Source organism: Dryas octopetala, chromosome 2 (genome assembly GCF_963921425.1).
Source record: "Dryas octopetala chromosome 2, drDryOcto1.1, whole genome shotgun sequence".
NCBI classification, from domain to species: domain Eukaryota; kingdom Viridiplantae; phylum Streptophyta; class Magnoliopsida; order Rosales; family Rosaceae; genus Dryas; species Dryas octopetala.
Genome location: NC_141367.1, coordinates 30013602 through 30035147, shown reverse-complemented (window position 1 = coordinate 30035147; position 21546 = coordinate 30013602). Strand labels below are relative to the sequence as shown.

General features: G+C 34.5%; 2 protein-coding genes and 1 pseudogene across 3 annotated transcripts; all 3 read right to left on the bottom strand.

Annotated features, from left to right (window-relative positions):
- Positions 1 to 7842: 7842 nt before the first annotated feature.
- Positions 7843 to 11429, bottom strand: LOC147295476 (cysteine--tRNA ligase 2, cytoplasmic-like; annotated as a pseudogene). Its single transcript, XR_015120517.1, has 9 exons — positions 11260 to 11429; positions 10947 to 11010; positions 9877 to 10062; positions 9612 to 9781; positions 9252 to 9528; positions 9045 to 9149; positions 8712 to 8943; positions 8470 to 8588; positions 7843 to 8375 (listed from the first exon to the last, which is right to left on the bottom strand). The product of XR_015120517.1 is annotated as a cysteine--tRNA ligase 2, cytoplasmic-like (transcript).
- Positions 11430 to 11830: 401 nt separating this feature from the next.
- Positions 11831 to 16314, bottom strand: LOC147295475 (cysteine--tRNA ligase 2, cytoplasmic-like). The gene is made up of 9 exons (XM_086231605.1): positions 16028 to 16314; positions 15609 to 15672; positions 14543 to 14704; positions 13810 to 13980; positions 13445 to 13726; positions 13208 to 13333; positions 12872 to 13105; positions 12638 to 12754; positions 11831 to 12545 (listed from the first exon to the last, which is right to left on the bottom strand). The coding sequence occupies exons 1-9, from the start codon at positions 16195 to 16197 to the stop codon at positions 12237 to 12239; spliced, it is 1635 nt and encodes a 544-aa protein (XP_086087731.1). The 5' UTR covers positions 16198 to 16314; the 3' UTR covers positions 11831 to 12236.
- A 2191-nt stretch (positions 16315 to 18505) lies between these two features.
- On the bottom strand, positions 18506 to 19018 carry LOC147295474 (cotton fiber protein). Its single transcript, XM_086234448.1, has one exon. It carries the CDS (start codon positions 19016 to 19018, stop codon positions 18506 to 18508), a length of 513 nt encoding a protein of 170 aa, XP_086090574.1.
- Positions 19019 to 21546: the final 2528 nt, after the last annotated feature.

Here is a 21546-nt window from a genome sequence, read left to right as displayed (position 1 = left end):
TCAAAATTGTGTACATATACGAGTAATTAATCTAGAGGTAGAATTAGAATAGAATAGAAATTAAGTAGAAATTTGAATCCGGAATCCCCCTACCCTAGCTTAGAAATGACAATGATGGAAGTGGGACCTCAAAATTTGCTGCATGTCTAGAGTCGTCGACAAAGAGTTTAATGCGCACCTAACTGGGGCATGACCCTTGTACATGTGTTGCTTCGTCACTACGATCTAGTAGACTAGTACGGGAAAATAATATATATTTTTTTTCAGCTATTGGTTCCATTGGGAGTCTGTGATGAGTCATGAGTGTGACCCCTTTTTTTTTTTTGGTCAAGAGTGCGACCCAATTGAAATATAAAAGAAATGTGAAAATGAAAATGCATGTAAATAGAAGTTGCTTTGCGGCATATCCTATTCAAAATCCAAATGATGATGCTTCCTAGTCCCTTCCAAGTTCCAAGTTGGAATTTTGAAACCAGAACATGGGTTAGAAGTTAGAACATAACCTTTATAAAACTTTCATTCTTCAGTATAATAATTACCGGACTTTAAAACAAGGATCGTTTCAATTTGTTTTGTTGTACGTTTTCCATCAGATTTTCTTTCTTTGGCAGTAATTGTCAATGGCCATGTAGTAGCTACTTTATAATGTTTCATGTGAACATTAATCAGTTCATTGATGAAGTGAAAGACGAGTATGATATATATAGATCAAATGCGAATATTAGATCGATCTCCATCAATTTGCTTTTACCAGTTAATATAGCTCACACACCAAATATAATAAAGGCTTCTTTATTAGACCTTTCTCTATCTTATAATTATAGGAGGCTTAGGAGCTCTTCAATAACATGCATCTAGTAAAGGGTGTAGACTAGTACTGGAGTCCTAAGTAGGCTATATAGGTTATTAGGTTCCATGTGTTAATCAGTAGCACCTGATGCCTCACCAAATCTGATCAACTCAAATTTATTATTACTAACTAATAGGTAGTTAGTGGCATATTATTATTAGCATATATATATATATTCTTCAGTCATGTCTTAATTTCTCCATTATATATATATATATATATATATATGTTCCTTCACTCTTTTTTTGTCTCAGACATGAAAGCATGGGTTGCCAATTATATGGTTAGCATAAACGAAGATGTTGTTCTGGCTCAGGAAAGGACAAGTTTCTGCATTGTAATATGATTCCAATTAAACGACACCAATTACAGAAAAGATTATTATTTAATTCATATATTTAAACAATTTATTGACAACATGATCAACTTAATTAGACAGATGGACTATTCAGATCAACTGGGTACGTAATTGTATTTTTTTTTTTTTTTTTTATGTATATATGGGGACCTTTTTCTTATAATGTTTCAAGCCTTATGAATGACAAAATTAACAATTTGACTCAAATTTTTCTAAGCAGAAATTTAGGTGTTAGTTATTTAAAATAAAAAAATAAAAAGAAAGAAAGAAGAAGAAGAAACATAGATCATTGATTTCAGGAGTTTCTAGTCACCAAAAACTCCAACTAACGCATTGATGGTTTGTTGGTGCCTTCTTTTCACCTCTTCATATTGACTAGGTGGTGATGGGAATGTGAGACCAATCACATGCAAACCAATCTCCCGCAACTGATAGAAATCAGTGGTTTAATTGGATAAGCTGAAATATTAACACTAGGTTGAAGTCAACAGTCCAATCTTTCATTGTCCCTATAATTAATTAATGTATTATTAATAAAGCTGCTAATTAAGGTCTAATGGGGGTTAATATAGGTTAACGTCCAACCGAAAAAGCAGCAGAGAAGAGTGAGTGTAAGCAATAGAGTTCGAGAGAAGTGGCTTTTAAATTGCGACTCAGCAAGTAGCTAAGGAGTCTTGTCTTGTGGGTAAAACAAATTAAAGCTTACGTGTAAGCACGAAAACAAGTTAATGCAAGCCAAGCAAGCATGTTATGCATCATTCAATATTCTAGCTAGGGTTTCTTCCCATAATTAAATCTTAACTTGCTTGGTCAAAAGGTAGGTGTGGCACTCCCAAAAATGGCCGGTACCCTTTCTTGGTGCAAATTCAAGTTTAGAGCATAGAAGTGCTAATCAAACACAAAGTCGAAATATGATAAATATGCATAGGTGCTTTTTGCACCCAATAACATGATCTATGGGGACCCAAAAAATAAGCTTGTTGGCTTTTTAAAATTTAAATTGATATATATATATACTCATATAATGGAGGTGGTGCTCATGTCATTGCCCAAAAGATTTTGGCTCAGGTAGCTAGATCGAGTTAGATTTTCTACAAGAGAACACAAGAGAGAATTAATCAAGAATTATATATTTATAAAGTAGTGGATCGAGTTGGATTTAATTGGATTGGATGCTTTTAGGGTTTTCCTTTGTATTGTTTGTTTCTTTTTGGCATAAAATTTTGGTTTGAGGAGAAAATTAGAAAGGGAGCTGGCTAGGGTGTGCAAGCAAGCATATACAATCATAGATATGTAAACTTATGCACTTGAAAAAGTTCAATATTCTACTTTAGATCGAGCTTTTTGACAATAAGAGTGCATAAACCCAAAAAACTAGTTGGTGAGGCATAGCAAAGAAAATCAAACTCACTATCCCGCGACTTTTTTCTTAAGCAATATATTATATTATTATCTTTGGATTGGGCCCCAATTGAAGCAAGTCACCTTCCACTAATTAAGTTTGATATGCATGTGCATATATATATATACACACACATATATATATATGTACAATCAATTTTTAAAGCAAAACCAATTAAGTGAGGTGAGTTTAATTAAGTATGGTCTCAGTTCTTAGTCACCATGATCCAATGAAAGTTTTGGGGATAGTTAAATAATGCACGCGTTTCAAATATGACAAATGAAGCATGCTAACTAAGCTAGCTAATTACTAATTACATATATAGCTTCCCGAAAGTAAGGCCGGGACCATGGAATATGCATAATGCATAGTTCTCAATGAGACACTCCCGTCCATCTTTTTGCTTTGCATGGAATATGCATAATGTATATTATTTATTCAATTAAGTACCCCTGCCTTCATGGCCATAAGGTCTTTTGCACATATACCATCCAGACTATGGCCTATGTGCGCAAATACCACCTATAAATTTTTTTTGCCCCATTACCACTCATACTATGCAAATAGGAAAAGATTTTATGCCCTAATCTGATGTGGCAAATATACATCACTATTAATTTATCATAATTAAATTATTATTATTGTTAAAAGACTATTCTATCCGACTTAAATTTAATTCAATTTAATTAATAAAGATTAGATATGTATTGCCTATCTTCTAACTCTAAAGGAAATCTAGCTGCTCAACTCCATTAGCCTTGAAACCAAGACCAGAGGACTGCCAAAGCAATTAAAACTATGTCTACAAAACTTTCATAATAACAAAGAAAATCCTCTTTTATATTGAGCACCAAAAATCCTCAATCATGATCACACATTTTTGCTATCATAACCCACATAAGATCTAAGAATTTTCATAATCTCTATTTATATCTTGAATATATAAGGGGAGATTTTATGAAGTTAATGAGATTGTTTTTATTTTATTTTCATTTGATTGATCAAAAGAATTTACTGTTTCCTTAGTTGAAATAAAAGGCAAATTAAAAACAATACAAGAACTTCCGTGAGTTTGAGGGAAGATTGATATGGGGTGGTAGCTGGGAAATAAGGGTTGATGAGTTTGTGCTTGCTGATGTGTATGGTCGGGAGAAAATGAAGTAAAATTTTTTTTCTTTTTTCCATAGAAGTGGATGGAAGTAATGGCAAAATTAGAGAAAGAAAAGATGCAAAAAAAAAAAATTAAAAATTGTTGTGAGTCACAAGATTTAATTTTGGATATGTGAGGTTATGGGATTAAAAGATTATGTAGATTAGAGAAATATTAAATTAAGAGAGGATCTAAATTCTTAAATTTTGCAAGATTATACTTAATTTGAGGATGGGTTGCCGGTGGCGGAGTGAATGGCTGGGAGGGACTAGAGGGTGGTCAGTGGTGGGGATGAATCTCAGTCTTTTTTTTGTCCAGTTTTCCTTTTGGTTGATTAATGTTTTTGGTTAATCAACCAAAACCAATTACACTTTTGCTACTGGTGATTTTACAACGATATGGGCTTGCTCAATGCACTCCTGAGTCCTGACATAACTCGGTTGAATGCCATTGATGCTTATAAGTCAAGATGCTTAGTTTATGATTTTTGTTTGATTAAAATCTACTTTTGGTTTTGATTAAAATCTAATTTTATTAACCAAACAAATTTTAATATACGATTTTGGTTTATTAATGTTTTTTTAATTTTTTGTTTTGTTTTTAATTCAACTTAAGTGCAAAATATATTTTCATTACAAAAATTAATTAGAAATACTTTTCTAATTTTTTTATTCATGGACAAAATGGGAAGTTTTGAAAAAAATAAAAATTTCTAGATGGTATTTGCGCAAAGGGGTCATAGTGTAAGTACTAAATGTGCAAAAAATTAAGCCTGGCAAAAAAAAATACCCCTGCTTTGGTTACATTATATCTATCTAATTAAGCATGTACGACTACAGTCCAACTCACAGCCACAGGTCGGTCGATGAATGATCATATTCAATTATTCATAAGGCTTAATTATATGTGTTGGAAAATGACCTTTAACAACAAAGTACGTACCAATGGATTATCAATTCTGCGTGGGACTTGCATTCCCGCTATTAATTAATTAATATTTAACATGATTTGTACAAGTGAAGTGCGGGGTTGATGTTAATTTCAACAATATATATATATATATATATATATATGCATGAATCATGATGCCACCTTATAATTCAATTGTGCTTCTTCCACACTTTTGGAATTCAATTTGTAAGATATATATGTGATTGTGAGCTGCCCTATGTTAGGCTCACTGCATGTTACTAATACAATATATTTGAATATAATATACTAAATAATAAAAAATTAATTGGAATCTAATGAAACCAGATGGAATTTGATATAGTTTTAAATATTGAGAGATTTAATTAAACAGATGCACATATGCATGTGCTTTAATTTGTAAGGAAGCAAAATGCCAGTGATAGCTTATTTCTTTTTTGGACATATATAGACATAGTTATATATATATATATACCTTCTTATTGGATCCGTAATAATATATATACAGACAAAGAATATGTATAATTAAAATGATCATATAATTTAGTAGAACAATTTGTTTAAGACAACGTTGAAATTTGAACAAAAAAATAAGAAAATAATCAGAAGGTTATAAATTAATTCAACACTTTGTCCTTGTACAGATTTTACAATGGCAATGCAATTGATTTAAGGTTCATACTATACACCACTATTTTAGTTAATTTATTGGTGTACGTGAATTGATGTGACACTGGCAATATATAGTATATATATCTGCAATTCAATCAATAAGATAAAAATTAATTTGAGGATCATAAGATATGTATAGAATACCAATAACTGTATGCCATAGGAATGGAACATGGTTTATAAAATTATATGCTACAAATTAAAATGAGTGAACACATCAATCCAACGATGACAACAACATATGCACATCATATTATGATAGCAAAATTCTTATACATAACATGTGGGACGCAATATAGCTGCAATGATCTCCTTGTCGGGTAAGAACAATACTATAATTTTATAGTTAATAGATTAAATTGAGACTTATCGTAAAGTTTGTAAATTATTTTTATATTTAACCCAAAAACAAAATTATAAAAGCTAGCCCCAGCTGAGCTAGGAAGGCTCTTTCACTTCATGCCTTTTTGTAGATATATAAGAAGTACGCACGGATTTCCAATGTTAAAGACAAAGTCCCACACACTACAGTCAACAGTGTACACGTACAGGCATTCACATTGCCTTTTGCTTTTCTGTACAGTCATGCATGTGCACTATGTAGTATATATATGCTACACAACCAGCTAGCTTTCAACTATAAATGCCAAAGTGGTACTTCAAAAATCCCACAACTTTTTCTATGGTGCCTAGCTAGCTACAATTTGGGTTTTCATTATATACCTAGCTAGCACTATCTATACTTCTCTTTGGATTAACGCAATCCTACATGGTTGCACTTCCAGTTGGGCCTTCTTAGAAATACAATTAAAGCACAATATATTATATTATATATATATAGCTAGCCTTTAACCGTTTCAAATTAATGATGTTTAATTTCTTCAAATACTCATTCCAATTTCCATATATCCATGCTAGACAACAATTACATGCGTATAAAACAAATGAAGTCCAAAATAATAATAATCAGCCACCCGATTCAACCTAAGAATTTGGATGGAAGTTGCTTTATAAAATTCTGGGGTACATCAGTCAAGATGATTAGATAAATGTCCTACGCATGGTTCATGCTTTTCTTTGTTGACTCGGATTAATTAATGAACTTCAGGGAAGCTTCATTAGATGTTCCAAACTCATTTATTTAGATTGTTCAATATTAAATGGTTTGGTTCATGACTATTTGTCATTAGAGCTGAACCTCTAGCTTATTCACAAATCACAACCATGCTTGTTAACTTAATAGCATTATTTAACTCCATATTCCTCAATATTTGCTTCCAAAATCAGATATTAATGTTGTATTAATTTGGAACAAGGAGTAACTGGTTACCCCCTCCTCTCTTCAAATATCGCCTCCCTTCTTATGACTTATAAGCGATAATTCTTAGAATATAGGCTCAAAGGTTACCTAAAAGTTCAAATCAAGAAGTTTGGTGCAAGTGTGCAACATTGATAAATTCTTGGCCTCAAATATTTCTTCTTTAGATTAATTAGTTAATATTTTTTTCTAAATTTTAACAAAAAAATGCATATATGTATGGGACCCAATAGTCCTCCTCCGATAACTGCTTGACATGCATGTCAGTTTGGTTTGGTAGGACACCTCGAAAAAAAACCACCGTACCTTAATTACAACACAATGAAATAATGAATCATCATAGCTACTTAGGTACTATATATGCTCTGTAATCTAATCTGGTATGCAAGTGCATATATTACAAAGGCCCTGTAACTCTTTTACAAAGACAGCCTCCACTATTGCTCCTTTTCAACAAATGTAGAAGTCCCCACAACCCCATTTCTCTTTTAGCCTCCTGCGAGTGCGATCGATCGAGTCGATCTTATATGGTCTGACAGTCTCGTAGTCTCATAGACTAGACTAGGAACTACTTTAGCAAAGGAAACCAGACAAACCAAACAAGTGTTTATTATTGTACCTCCTCAATCTTGAACCCACTTTGTATTGTATGTGGTCCCTTGCTTCCCTCGTACAATTACAAATTACAATTCTTCTGACCTCTTTGCGAGACATCAATATTAAGTACATTATTAGAATATATGATTTTAACTAAAAATTTATCAAAAGTACAATCTCAAGATTTTTGAGGGCCTAATTCTCTTCATGGCATACATACTTTGCCGAACCTAATAATGGTCAATAGCCCAAAAGCCCATACTTTACTGGATCTACTAATGAATGATCGATAAGCCCAATATCATCAAGACTTCGCAACACCTCACACAGAGTGAGATGAGATCCATAATAATATTGTAAGAGTTATGCAGATGCACTCTATGCGAAACATTTTGATAATATGCAATCCATATGTGCCTCTGTTACCAATCAGCCACAATTTTTTTCCACAACTGTGTAGATCTAGCACAACTTAACTAGCTGGAAATATAAGGTGTATTAGGCAGAACCTGTAAGATTATGTGTTTGACTAGTCTGAAGACAGTATTTCCTGCTTGGTTGAAGTTTGTAGGGCAGAAGGATCAGAAAAATAAAAGGTGACCAAGTAAAATAAGGTTAATAACTCCAAGACCACAGGGGACTTGGTCCTAATCCCCAAAATATGACACATTAATCGTGTATGAGTCAAAACTTGAAAGCACATTCTCAATTCCTACATGTCACTTATGCAAGCGGGTCGAGGCAGGTACAAGGCCATCATGTTGAAAGAGGCGGTTCCTTCGGTTGAACCGGTAATGCCTTGTGTTCTTGTTCAGTTGAGACTTGTCTTTGCTCTTCATCAACGGGTAGCACTGGCTGTTCTTGTTCAACAGGTAGCACTGGTTGCTCTTGCTCTACTTTGACACAAGGTTTCCAGATCATCTCCTTGCCTACGTCCATGCCTGCAATTCCCTTTGCAGTCAAATAAGCTCTGATGTCATCACTCTTTTTAAAATCTCTGTTCCTCTTTGCTAGTGTTCTATCTTCAATCAGACGTAGCACTTCATCTTCCACCATCCCTGCTCTCTTCAATGCCTTAACTTTCAACTGCTGCAAAACCTGTACAATGCAGTATACCGTTCTTGTTCATAACTTAAATCCAAGAATATTCATCTTCAAATCTATAGAAAACAGGCAAAAGAGGACATATCACCTCAGAGTTCGTATGAGAGGATAGCAAACCCAAAGTGTCCAGAACTTCTCTAACTTCCTTCTTTATTTCAATTAGTGACTGAATCATTGATAACTGTTCCTGCTCCTCCTGCTTCTTCTAGAAAAAGTAAAAAATAAAAATACTATCTGTTATTCCACACCCGTACAAAAATAAGGAGGTCAGGCAGTAGAGAGCATGTGAAAATAGCGAGGCATGCTGGATCTGGTTCCAAATGGTTAACTTGAGTAGGTTCAGAGAACTATTTATTAACTTCAAGGCATCTTGGAAAGCACCAGTCAATATATGTGATGTGTTCAAGTCATCACACATTTTAGTCTCAAACTCATTGTGTAGCTTACTGATGCATTCCTGAGCAGCTGGAGTAATTTGAACTCTTCTACCATTTTGTTCTGTGCCTTCCTTCTGGCCCCCTTCTTGAAATGGAGATAAAGCATCCTCACAGTCTTGCAAAGTCTAACAATCAGAAAATGGCAGGCCATAAAATACTACATATGTAAACAAAAAATCCATTTGTGTGATTGTGAGCCCAAATGCAATTCAGATAAGCCTCTTACCTCATATATGTGATAAAATGCAACTGATGAACTTTCCAGCTGAGAGGTCGTGTAATTGATTAACAAAAAGTGTCTCAAAGCCTACGGATGGTACCATTCAGTAATCTACTAGAGAAAGGATATTACATATTAAATGCTGATATAAGACTGCAATACGTAGAAGCTCTAAGAAGCATTAGAAAAAAAAGAAGAGTAATCCCATTTTACCTCATGAATCGTGAAAGAGTTACCCAATGATTTGACATTTTGACATTGTTATTAGTAACATGTCCATTATGCATCCAGTAACCCACATTGCTCTCCAGGCATGAAGCACAGCTCTGGGCAATCTCATTTTCATGATGTGGAAAAATTAAGTCAATACCACCACCATGAATATCACACTTGACTGTTAGATTAGATAATGTGCACTCATTGCACTGCACTCAATGTGCCACCCGGGTCCCCAAGGGCTGTCCCAACTTGGCTCACCGGGCTTTGCAGACTGCAAATATTTTGAAATATCAGAAATTTGAAACATTCTAGCAAAAACTGTAAGAATGAGGTACCTAGTGTGGGTTTTCAAACCTTCCACAAAGCAAAGTCTGCAGGATTACGCTTCCTTGAATCAACAGCAACTCGTTCACCAGCCCTATTATGCTCCAACTTTTGTCCAGACAACTGGCCATACTTTGGAAATTTATCAACAGCAAAAATACATCACCTTCAACTACGTACCCATAGTCATTGTTGATGATCTGCAGGATGCAAAAACATTTAGAAAGAAATTTCAGACCCAGGGAAAAGAACAACATCTGGTAATATGAAATAAGCATAAGAGCAAGCAAAGAACCTGTGTAATCATATCCTTGATCTGTTCCATTTGATCAGAAACACGTGGCTGATGAGTTGGAAGGAGGCACTGGAGATTACCCATGTCTTTGAGATATTCTTGGCAATAACGATTACTTAAACTCAAGGGATCTTCCCCAAGCTCATTTGCTCGATGAATTATATGAAATACCCAAACATTAGCAATCTCTACATGAGCATCAGAGCATGTAAGTACCCAAGTACAAAAAATAAATAACAAGAAAAGAGCTTCCAAAAGACAAATTTATATGAGTTGGTGAACATAATCTATGATACATATACTAGATAGAACAAAATTTGTCATGTGTCCATCAAGACAAGCTAAATGATTTTCAGTTTTGAGTAGGTCTGTCTAACATTAAAATTAATTAAAACAAATTTAAACTTGAGCTTCAACGTTAATCACAACAGTCATTTTTAAGCAATACAAAATGTAATAAACTCACAGACGTTTAAAAACCATGCAGTAAGAAACTAACTTTTAATCCAGATTCCACTGTTTAATCGAAACCCTTTTACAATAAGGGATTCCCTAAAGGCATATAAAGTAAAAACTTGTGTGTTATATGTTCAGTTAATGAGCTAAGAGTGTTACTCACATGGACAACGAATGACAACAGGCACATGCTAAAAAGGAGATACTTCCAAAATAATTTTGCAGTACAGATGGGATGTAAGAACTAAGAACTATCACCTTAAAAAAAATTAATGCCCAAAATTCTTGTAAGAACATCTATAACCGTCTGTATCACACATTCTGATGCTAAACAACGTTACAGAATCAGCCAGAAAACTGATTTTGCACATAACAAAAAGAGCATTGAAATCAGGCCAATAATTTCCTCAAAACAGGTAAGTAGATTTAGAGTACTGAACTCCAGCCAAAAAAAAAAAAACTAAAAAGAGATAACATCATAAAAGCATGATGGTAACTGAAGCATTAAGTAGTAAGGTTATAGATGAATCAAAACCAGAGTGCAGCTAATAAAGGAAGGGAGAGGAAGGAAGGAATGCAATCAAATCAGCACATGATCGGTTCAAAATCTTCACCTTGTCATCAATATCAGTGAAATTCCGAACGTATGTAACTTCATAACCCAAATGCTTTAAGTATCTGTAAAGTTTCAATTTAATGTTATGCATGATTGGTTCCCAAAAACTAGTTTTCAATTCTTTACAAGTACTCAAGTAAAGATGACACCCTAATTGCTTCCAAGCAATAATATCATGTCAAACAGATCGTGCAGTGTTTGACAATGGCCAACACTCAGAGCTATACTATATTATAAATAAGAAAACCTATAAATTCAACCATAGATAATTAGATTAAATAAAATAGACATATAATAGGATTTATGTGAACCTGTAGAGGACGTTGAAATTGACAGCGGCGTGAGCTTGGCTGAGATGGCTGAGGTCATAGGCGGTGACACCACAGACGTACATGCTCACCTTTCCAGGTACTTTGGTCCATAATATCTCCTTCTGTTGAGCCATCGAGTTGTAAACCCTAAACTCCTCCTTCCCGGCCATTCTCAGACTACTCACCTCTCACCACTTATTCCTCTCTCTAAATGTCTCAAATTCAGAAAAACCCTAATAACCCTGATAGTTTTTCTGGTTCCAAATGCAATCTCCCTGTTTAAAGCAAAATTTACTGTTTTTTTTTTTCCTTTATTTTTCTTGTGAGAAAAGCAAAGGTCTGGCTATTTTTATAGAATAGCAAAGGTTACTGTTAAGAGTGTTGTACACGTTTCTTTTTCAGCAAGCAATAAATCATACCCAGCTGCGACTTGTATTAATCCACAATCGACATGAAAGTTCCAGTCCACAATGAATTTTGCATATATGTTGTAACAAGCCTTTAACATTTTCAAATCAATGACGTTTAATTTAATCAAAATTACTCATTCCAATTTCCATGACGTTCAATGGGAGAGCAATTTATTTGTTGTCTTGACTTCAAATCAATAATTACATGCATATAAAACAAATGAAGTCCAAATGATAATATGATCAGCCACACGTTTCAACCTAAGAATTTAGAAGAATTTAGATGGAAGTTGCTTATGAACTTCTGGGGTACAGTCGAACTGATTTCAATGGGGGTCCTATTATACGGTATTTCCTGCTTGTTTGAAGTTTGTAGGGAAGCAGGATCAGAAAAAAGTTGACCAAGTAAAACAAGGTTACTAACTCCAAGACTACAGGGGACTTGGTCCTAATCCCCAAAATATCACACAACAAGAATCATGTATGAATCAAAACTTGAAAGCACTTTCTCAATTCCTGATTAGATATTTAAAATTCTGGGTTGAGGCAGGTACAAGGCCATCATGTTCAAACAGGTGGTTCCTCTGGTTCAGCTGGTAATGCCTTGTGTTCTTGTTCAGTTGGGACTTGTTTTTGCTCTTCGTCATTGGGTAGCACTGGCTGTTCTTGTTCTACTTTCACACAAGGTCTCCAAATTGTCTCCTTGCCTACATCCATGAGTGCAATGCCCTTTGCAGTCAAATAAGCTCTGATCTCATCACTCTTTGAAAAATCTTTGTTCTTCCTTGCTAGTGTTCTATCTTCAATAAGACGCACCACATCATCTTCCACCAGCCCTGCTCTCTTCAATGCCTTAACTTTCAACTGTTGCAAAACCTGTACAATGCAGTATTCCTTTCTTGTTGATAACTTCAATACAAGAGTATTCATCTTCAAATTTATAGAAAACAGGCAAGAGGACATATCACCTCAGAGTATGTATGGGGGGATAGCAAACCCAAAGTGTTGAGAACTTCTTTAACTTCTTTTTTTATTTCAATTAGTGACTGTATCATTGATAGCTGTTGTTGTTTCTGCAGCTTCTTCTAGAAAAAGGCAAAATAAAAATATTTTATGTTATTCCACACCCACACAAAAATAAGAAGGCAGGAGATAGCATGTGAAAATAGTGAGGCACGCTGGATCTGGTTCCGAATGGTTACCTTGAGTAGGTTCAAAGAACTATTTATTAACTTCAAGGCATCTTGGAAAGCACCAGTCAATATATGTGCAGTGTTCAAGTCATCACACATTTTAGTCTCAAACTCATTGTGTAGCTTACTGATGCATTCCTGGGCAGCTGGCGTAATTTGAACTGTTCTACCATTTTTTTCTGTGACTTCCTTCGGGCCCCCTTCTTGAAATGGAGATAAAGCATCCTCAGAGTCTTGCAAAGCCTAACAATCAAAAAATGGCAGGCCATAAAATACAAGATATATATACCTAAAACCCATTTGTATGTGTGTGAGCCAAAATCCATTTCTGGATAAGCCTCTTACTTGATATATGTAATAAACAGCATCTGATGCACATTCCAGCTGGAAGGTTGTGTAGTTGAGAGGAGATCTATAGTGAGCACTTAACAAAAAGTGTCTCAAAGCCAATGGATGGTACCATTCAGTAATCTACTAGAGAGAAAAGATATTATATATTAAATGCTGATATAAGACTGCAATACATAGAAGCTCTAAGAAGCATTTATATAAAAATATAAATATAACGTAGCCTCATTTTACCTCATGAATCGTGAAAAAGTTACCCAAGGATTTTGACATTTTGACATTGTTATTAGTAACATGTCCATTATGCATCCAGTAACCCACATTGCTCTCCTGGCATGCAGCACAGCTCTGGGCAATCTCATTTTCATGATGTGGAAAAATTAAGTCAATACCACCACCATGAATATCAAACTTGAATGTTAGATAATGTGCACTCATTGCACTGCACTCAATGTGCCACCCAGGTCTTCCAGGTCCCCAAGGACTGTCCCAGCTAGGCTCACCGGGCTTTGCAGACTGCAAATATTTTGAAATATCAGAAATTTGAAACATACTAGCAAAAACTGTAAGAATGAGGTACCTAGTGTGGGTTTTCAAACCTTCCACAAAGCAAAATCTGCAGGATTACGCTTCCTTGAATCAACAGCAACTCGTTCACCAGCCCTATTATGCTCCAACTTTTGTCCAGACAACTGGCCATAATTTGGAAATTTATCAACAGCAAAAAATACATCACCTTCAACTACGTACCCATAGTCATTGTTGATGATCTGCAGGATACAGAACCATTTGGAAATAAATTTCAGACCAATGGGAAAAAAAATAAGCAAAACAAATGGCCATCACAACAAACAAACTTCTACAGGTTTATCATTGTCAAAGTCAAATTCAAATTATTTCATTATTGTTGGCAGAGATAAATCAACTCAAAATTCCAAAGTTTTTCAGTTTCTGGGAAAAATAAACCTCTTTGCAACAAAAAAAAAAATTGACTCCTTTTTCCAAAAAAAAAAAAGACTCAAAACAAATAGGGAAAACACACACACACATTATTATATCTACATATTGTATGTACTTAGCAATTTAGCATCACTTAGGCATCCAAAGAAGAAATATCCTGCTGAACATAACTTGCCAAACAACGAACAATATTTCCCCATTGTATGCTATATGATTCCCAACAAATAACTGAACAATGTACACTGCACTAAAAAGGCTGAATTTATACAAATATAAATATATTGAGAGAGAGAGAGAGAGAGAGAGAGAGAGAAGATGGCTTTTCATACCATATCACGTAATATGAAATAAGCATAGGAGCAAGCAGAGAACCTGTGTTATCATATCCTTGATCTGTTCCATGTGATCAGAAACACGTGGCTGATGGGTTGGAAGGAGGCACTGGAGAACATCCATGTCATTGAGATATTCTTGGCAATAACGATTACTCAAACTTAAGGGATCTTCCCCAAGCTCATTTGCTCGACGAATTATCTGAAATGTCCAAACATTAGCAATCTCTACATGGGCATTTAAGTAGCCAAGTACTGAGGGAAAAAAAAACGGAACAAGAAAAGAACTTCCAAAAGACAAAATTGCATGAGTTAGAGAACATATTCTATGATACATATACTAGATAGAACAAAATTATTCATGTCATCTTTTATAAATGAATTACGATAACTCCATCAGGACAAGCTTAATTGAAACAAATTTGAACTTGAGTTTCAACATTAAGCAGAACAGCCAGTTTTAAGCACAGACATTAAAAACCATGCAGTAAAGAACTAATTGTTATCCCAGATTCCAATGTTTAATCTAAACTCTTTTGCAAGGAATTCACATAAGACATGTAAAGTAAAACCTTTGTGTATTATATGTCCAGTTAATGAGCTTAGAGTGTTACTCACTTGGACCAACATATGACAACAGGCACAAGATAAAGGAAAGAGATACTTCCAAAATAATTTTGCAGATATAGATGGTATGTAAGAACTATAACCTTTATTAAAAATTAATGCCCAAAATTCTTGTAAGAAAATCTATACCAGTTTGTCTTATATATTCTGATGCTAAACAATGTTAAAGCATCAGCCAGAAAACTGATTTTGCACATAACAAAAAAGGCAATGAAATCAGGTCAATAATTTACTCAAAAATGGTGAGCACTGAGCAGATTTATAGTACTGAACTCCAGCCAAAAGAAAAGTTTTAACTAGAAAGAGGTAACAAAATAAAAGTATGACAATGACTGAAACATTAAGTATTCCGGTTTACTCCTATAAAACAAAAATGTCTAACAGGAGTGCTAATGCTATAGATGAATCAAAACCAGAGTGCAGCTGATAAAAGAAGGATTGCAATCAAATCAGCACATGATACAGTTCAAAATCCTCACCTTGTCATCAACATCGGTGAAATTCCGAACGTATGTAACCTCATAACCCAAATGCTTTAAGTATCTGTAATGTTTAAATATAATGTTATGCATGATTAGTTCCCAAAAACTAGTTTTCAATCCTTTACATATATTCCAAGTAAAGATAAGACCCTAATTGCTTCCAATCAATAATATTATGTCAAACAGATGGTGCCGTGTTTGACAGTGGCCAACACTAATAGCTATACTAAATTATAAATAGGAAAATCTATAAATTAAAACATAGATAATAAGATTCAATCGAAGAAAAAACAAAAACAAAAATTTCCCAGATATCAAATCTTCTAAAGGAGCTTGAATTTGATCCAAAGCATAATATATCGTAGAAATATATACATTAAAAAAAATAGACAAATAATAAGATTGGCTATGTGAACCTGTAGAGGAGGTCGAAACTGACACCGGCGCGAGCGTGTCCGAGATGGCTGAGGTCATAGGCGGTGACACCACAAACGTACATGCTGACCTTGCCAGGTACTTTGGACATGAAGATCTCCTTCTGTTGAGTCATCGAGTTGTAAACCCTAAACTCCTCCTTGCCGGCCATTCTCGGACTACTCACCTCTCACCGCTTCCTCTCCCTAAATGTCTATTGTCAAATTCAGATAAAACCCTACTAACCCCAATGTCTAATGAAGTTCCTTTTTCTGGTTCTAAAATGATGCAATCGCCCTGCCCGTGTAAAGAAAGACTTACTTTTTTTTTTTTTTTTTCTTATAGAAAAGCAAAGGTAACTGTTACAGTGTTACACACTTCAATTTTTCAGCAAGCAATTTACTGTCTAGTGTCTACTCACATATTTGTTATTTGTATTCATTTAAGTTTAAATTTTTCTTTTTTTGGTAAATTGGGGCCTTCAGAAGTCAGAACATAAGCCATAGCCTCTAATAACTTTTAAAAGAATCTAAAGTGAGTAGATATATATTAGGTTATTAACAAATAAGGATAAAAGTATGCTGATGGACGCACATATGTGTTTCTCTCTAAACAGTATCGATCCATGGCTATCGCATTGCAGTAACACTTGCAAGTGCAACTATAGTGCAAAAAAAATTTCTTTTGGAGGCTGGGTTCAGATATGATTTTGGGAGATTTATGAATTTTAAGATTTAAAATTTTGAGTTTTTTATTAGAAATATAAATATAATTGTAGTAAAAAAACAAATGAGTCTTTTATGGGATATACCTCAACACATGAAACCCACCTTATCGTGAGAAGCATTCACCGTAAAAGACTCCGGCATAAAAAACCTACAAAAAAGAAACTGTATGAGCAAAAGACGTGTCACATCAAATTTTGGTCTTCAAAATGGGATCACTACCCAAAAGATGTGCATGGGCAAAATTTCTTTTACCTTGTATTTTTAGGGTCAATGACATCTCCCTGGAAATTAGTTTACAGGACGCAATTTGGGAGAGAGGAGTTAGCGGTCAGCCAACATCAATCCAAAAAAAGACCCCATTTAACCATAAAATGTGCATTGCAACTTGCAACAAAAGCTGTCCTAAGTCACAACCCACACAACGATGCTCCACCAACTGGACTGCCGGAGACAATCTTGCAATTTAATTAATATGTGTCTTCATTTACGATGTGTATTTCTAGGAGCTTATGATGACATTGTTGGGTAAACACCCTTCACATTTATGGAACTTTGGGACCTGCAAACATTGGCCCCATGTAATACATAGATCAAATCCTTAATCCTAGCTAAGATTACATAGATCAAATCCTTGATGATCTATATTTAAGTACCAATGCTTCTGTAACAGAGATAAACACCAATACTATGTTTACTGTTTAGGATTAACCAATATCTTATGAAAAGAGGATTGCTGTAGAGAACTCAAAAGTTGTTATAGATGACAATTCTCAATCACTCACAACAGTTTTGATGTTTGGTAAAAACATGAAAAAGTGTTTTATCCTACAATTCTCAACTCCCCACAGCAAAAATAAAAAGCATATGCAGTGAATCACAATAACAATGAAAATTTTATTTTACTGATAATACCCTCATTGATGTTTGAAAATCATCTTATCCCTATTTTATTCGATCAATATAATATAACTATTTAAACATCTATATTTTTATTTGTTTATTTTAAATTAAAAAATATGTCAATTGTTAATTATATTTAATATTATGAACATTAATTATGATATTTTATTTGTACGATTAAAATTATAATATACCCAAAAAAATAATAGGTATACTTATTTAATAATGTTATTATTTGAAAAATTAATGCTAATACAAATTTGTAGTAAAAAATTTCAAAAACATGTAAAAAAACATTTTATTTTTACCAAACAAATAAGTAAAAGACACTTTCAACATCCATTTTAGTAATTATAAATAGCCACAATAGTTTTACATTACAATTTATCAAACACCTTCATACTATTTTTTGTACTCACAGCACTTTTGAAAACATAGTTTACCACACTCGACTGTTTTACTTCACAGATAACTTTACTTCATAACTATTTTACTTCACAATAGTTTTTTTTTCACACTAATCCCAAATTAAGTCTTATTGGTTTTCAAATCTATACCCCATGCAATATGGAAAAAATGAATTTGTATGTTGTATGTCTCCGACGAAAATGTGCCGTAAATAAAAATGATGCTCTGCTCCAAAAATACAAATTCTCAAATCATCAAACAACATTTCACAAAAAGATAAAAAAAATAAAAAAGGAAAAAATTGCAAACCCGTCTCCACAATGTCAAAAAATGTTGTGGAGAACCAAACAATGAACAAACCAAAAATAAAACAAGGGAAGCCAACTAGTAATCAATGAATTCGCAACAAAGATGCCATGGGGGCTAGGAAATCTAATAAGATTTTTATAATGAATATTCCTGCCTCTGCATTCTCATATCTTCATAGAACCTCTCAATAAACCTCTGAGCCCGCAGATCAATTGAAGCTTCTTCATCATCAACTCCCCAATCCAACGGCTCCAATAAAGCCACTGCCTTGGCATGATCTCCAGAGGCTGGAAGAGGAAGAGGAAGAGATTCCATAGTGCAATCTACTCCATCTTCATTGCCTTCAAGTACTCTCAAGCTACCCCAACATCTGCAGAGAAAGAGCATAGAGTATATGTCTTGAGGGATTTTGCTGTTCTTCATGAACTGCCTTCTGTGGTAGTGAATTAGGGGAGTGTTAGAAGGAGAGAACTCGTATTCTTCAAGATACCCATAATTGTAATGCTTCATAAGCTTCAACTTCTTCAAGTTTCTTGATTTCCTAAGAAGTGAGTTTTCAAATGATAGTTTTCTTATTTTGGCAATGAAGATGAAGACTTTAAGGAGCTTTGAGAGCTTGTGGAAAATGGGTAGTCGTTTTCTGGACATTTTTTGATGAAATAATACTCTCTTTTGGTTGCAGAAAGGTGGAGACTTTGTTCACCAAAAAAGAAAAAAAAAAGGTTGAGACTTTGGGATTTGGAGTTTGGGGTTTGAAAAGGCAGAGAGGCTTATAGAGTTGAGTAGTCATGAACTCTGGGTATGGCATTTAAGGATACAAAAAGTAGAAAGAAGCGAAACGAATCTTATTGGTGGTTGGGAGCCAAGCTTTAAAAGAGGTATAAAGGTCGGTTGCTTCATGTTTTTTTAGACTAAATGTAAAAGGAAGAAGCAACTAGCCGTTGGAGCATGGACCCCGAGTGGGTTTCCTTCCCTCTATAATTCTATTCGTCAAACTTCGAAGCTCAAACACTGACCAATATCACGTGCAGAGCCATATTTTGCATTTTGGAATTTGCATGATTGTTCAAATTGTGTTACACCTTTTTTGTTAGGCTTTTTTCCACATATACCACCTAGACTTTACATCATATGCTCAAATACCGCTTATAAAAATATTTTTGCCCAACAATCACTCATATTTTGCAAACGGTGCTAATGTGGTAATGTGCTAAAGTATAGGTGGTTATTGGCCAAAGTTTGGATAGTATATGTGAAAAAAAGCTATTTTGTTAATGTGCCAAATGAAATGTTGTGCTTCATAATATAATGTTACACAACTAGAAGGTTAAAAGATACGTGGTTCAACAAAAAAAAATTCTAGCTACAATGTTATAAAATTACGTACAGGGGTTGTAAAACCTTAATGGTGTTAATAAGTTTCTCTCTTTCCAAAATATAAATTTTTGGTATATTAGCAAGTGTTTATACATATTTCTTGTTTTCTTTAAAATTAGCACTTGTGTGATAGCCACTAGCCAGGTTGTGAAACGTGTATATTTTGAAGGACACTTCTCTTTCCAAAAGGGACAGTCGATCTTAGTATATATAATATAATTTTAGTAATTTTTTGTTAAAGTATTAGATGATTAAATATTTACCCAACAAATAAACAAATCTAATTCATTATTGCCGCCAAATTATCTTCGAAAAAGAAAACAAAACCCAAGCAGTAGATGAATGAGATGATGAGATAAAGAGAACATTGACCAAACAACAAAAAAGATAAAAGAGAACACCATAAGAATTAATATTAATAAACATTTTGTTAATTATAACATTATACGATATTCATTTATGCAGGATTTAATAATTGTCGCAGATGTGTATGCAATAATGCAAAGTTAATTAGCTACCTCCCAGTTTACGAAAAAAGAAGTTAAAACCTTGTTTTGTATTAAAGCGCATAACCGCATATACATACCGTATGGAGTTGGGCTTGGGCATGCTGATATATATGCAGATCGCAATTGGTTTTCTTTCTCTTTACATATTCCTTAATTTTCCGTCGCTTTCAATAGTTTATTTGCAGTCTGAAGATGCTTTAACGGTTCGACCAAAAAAAAAAAGAAGATGCTTTAACGGTTTGTCCAAGAAATCTCAGCTATCGCTGAGTCATAAGACTCATAACTCAGAATCTATGACCTGCATGTAGCATGGTGACCTTATTAGTCCTGTCATAGGAAAAATTATGTCGTATAATTGTAACACTTTTATATAAATTATAAGTGTGGCTTACGAATGATTATTGAACAGCTTAAAGAATTCGACCAAATTTGATAGGTTAATTGTGATCTACAAAAAGGTGAAAACTTTTTATTTCCGTATGTTCCCCTCCTTTAAATATCCATATATGTTTCTAATCTCTCAAAACAAAGTGTTTTGACTCATAAATATGACATTATGACTATTCCAAGTGAAAAGTAATAAAATAAGAGGCTGCTATTTGCACATCTTTTTTTTTTCTTTTTGCACACCATTTTTATCTTTTTTTCTTTTACACACCCCACACGCTTATCTCAAATTCAAAACCTCTAAACACACACCCAACTCATTACCAAAATACCCTTATTTCATTACACACCCTATCCTTCTATGTCAACACACACTAGCACAAACACCCCCATCATCTCTCACAAGCTCTCCCTTTCTCTGTCAACACACACGCACCACCACCTTGTACCCCGCAGCACCAACTGGCACCTCCTTCTCTCTCCCTCTCTCTCTCTCTCTCTCATCTTCTCTGAATGACGCACAGCAACCACCACCACCACCTTCTTCTTCCCCCTACCTGAGCCAAAACAGCCGCCACCACCACCACCACTTCTTTTTTCCTCTCTCTCTCTATCTCTCTCTCTCTCTCTCCTTCTCTCTTTCTCTCTCTCATTTCCTTTCACCTCTCGCCCAAGCAGACAAAAAAGAAGAAGTTGCAGGTGGTTCGGCAGACCAGTGCCGAACCACCTGCCACCCTTTTTTTTTGCTATTTGCTTGGGCAAGAGAGAGAGAGAGAGAGAGAGAGAGAGAGAGAGAGAGAGAGAGAGAGAGAGAGAAAGAAGAATGTGGTAGTGGTGGTGGCTGTTTTGGCTTAGGTAGGGGGAAGAAAAAGGTGGTGGTGGTGGCTGTTTTGGTGGTGCAGG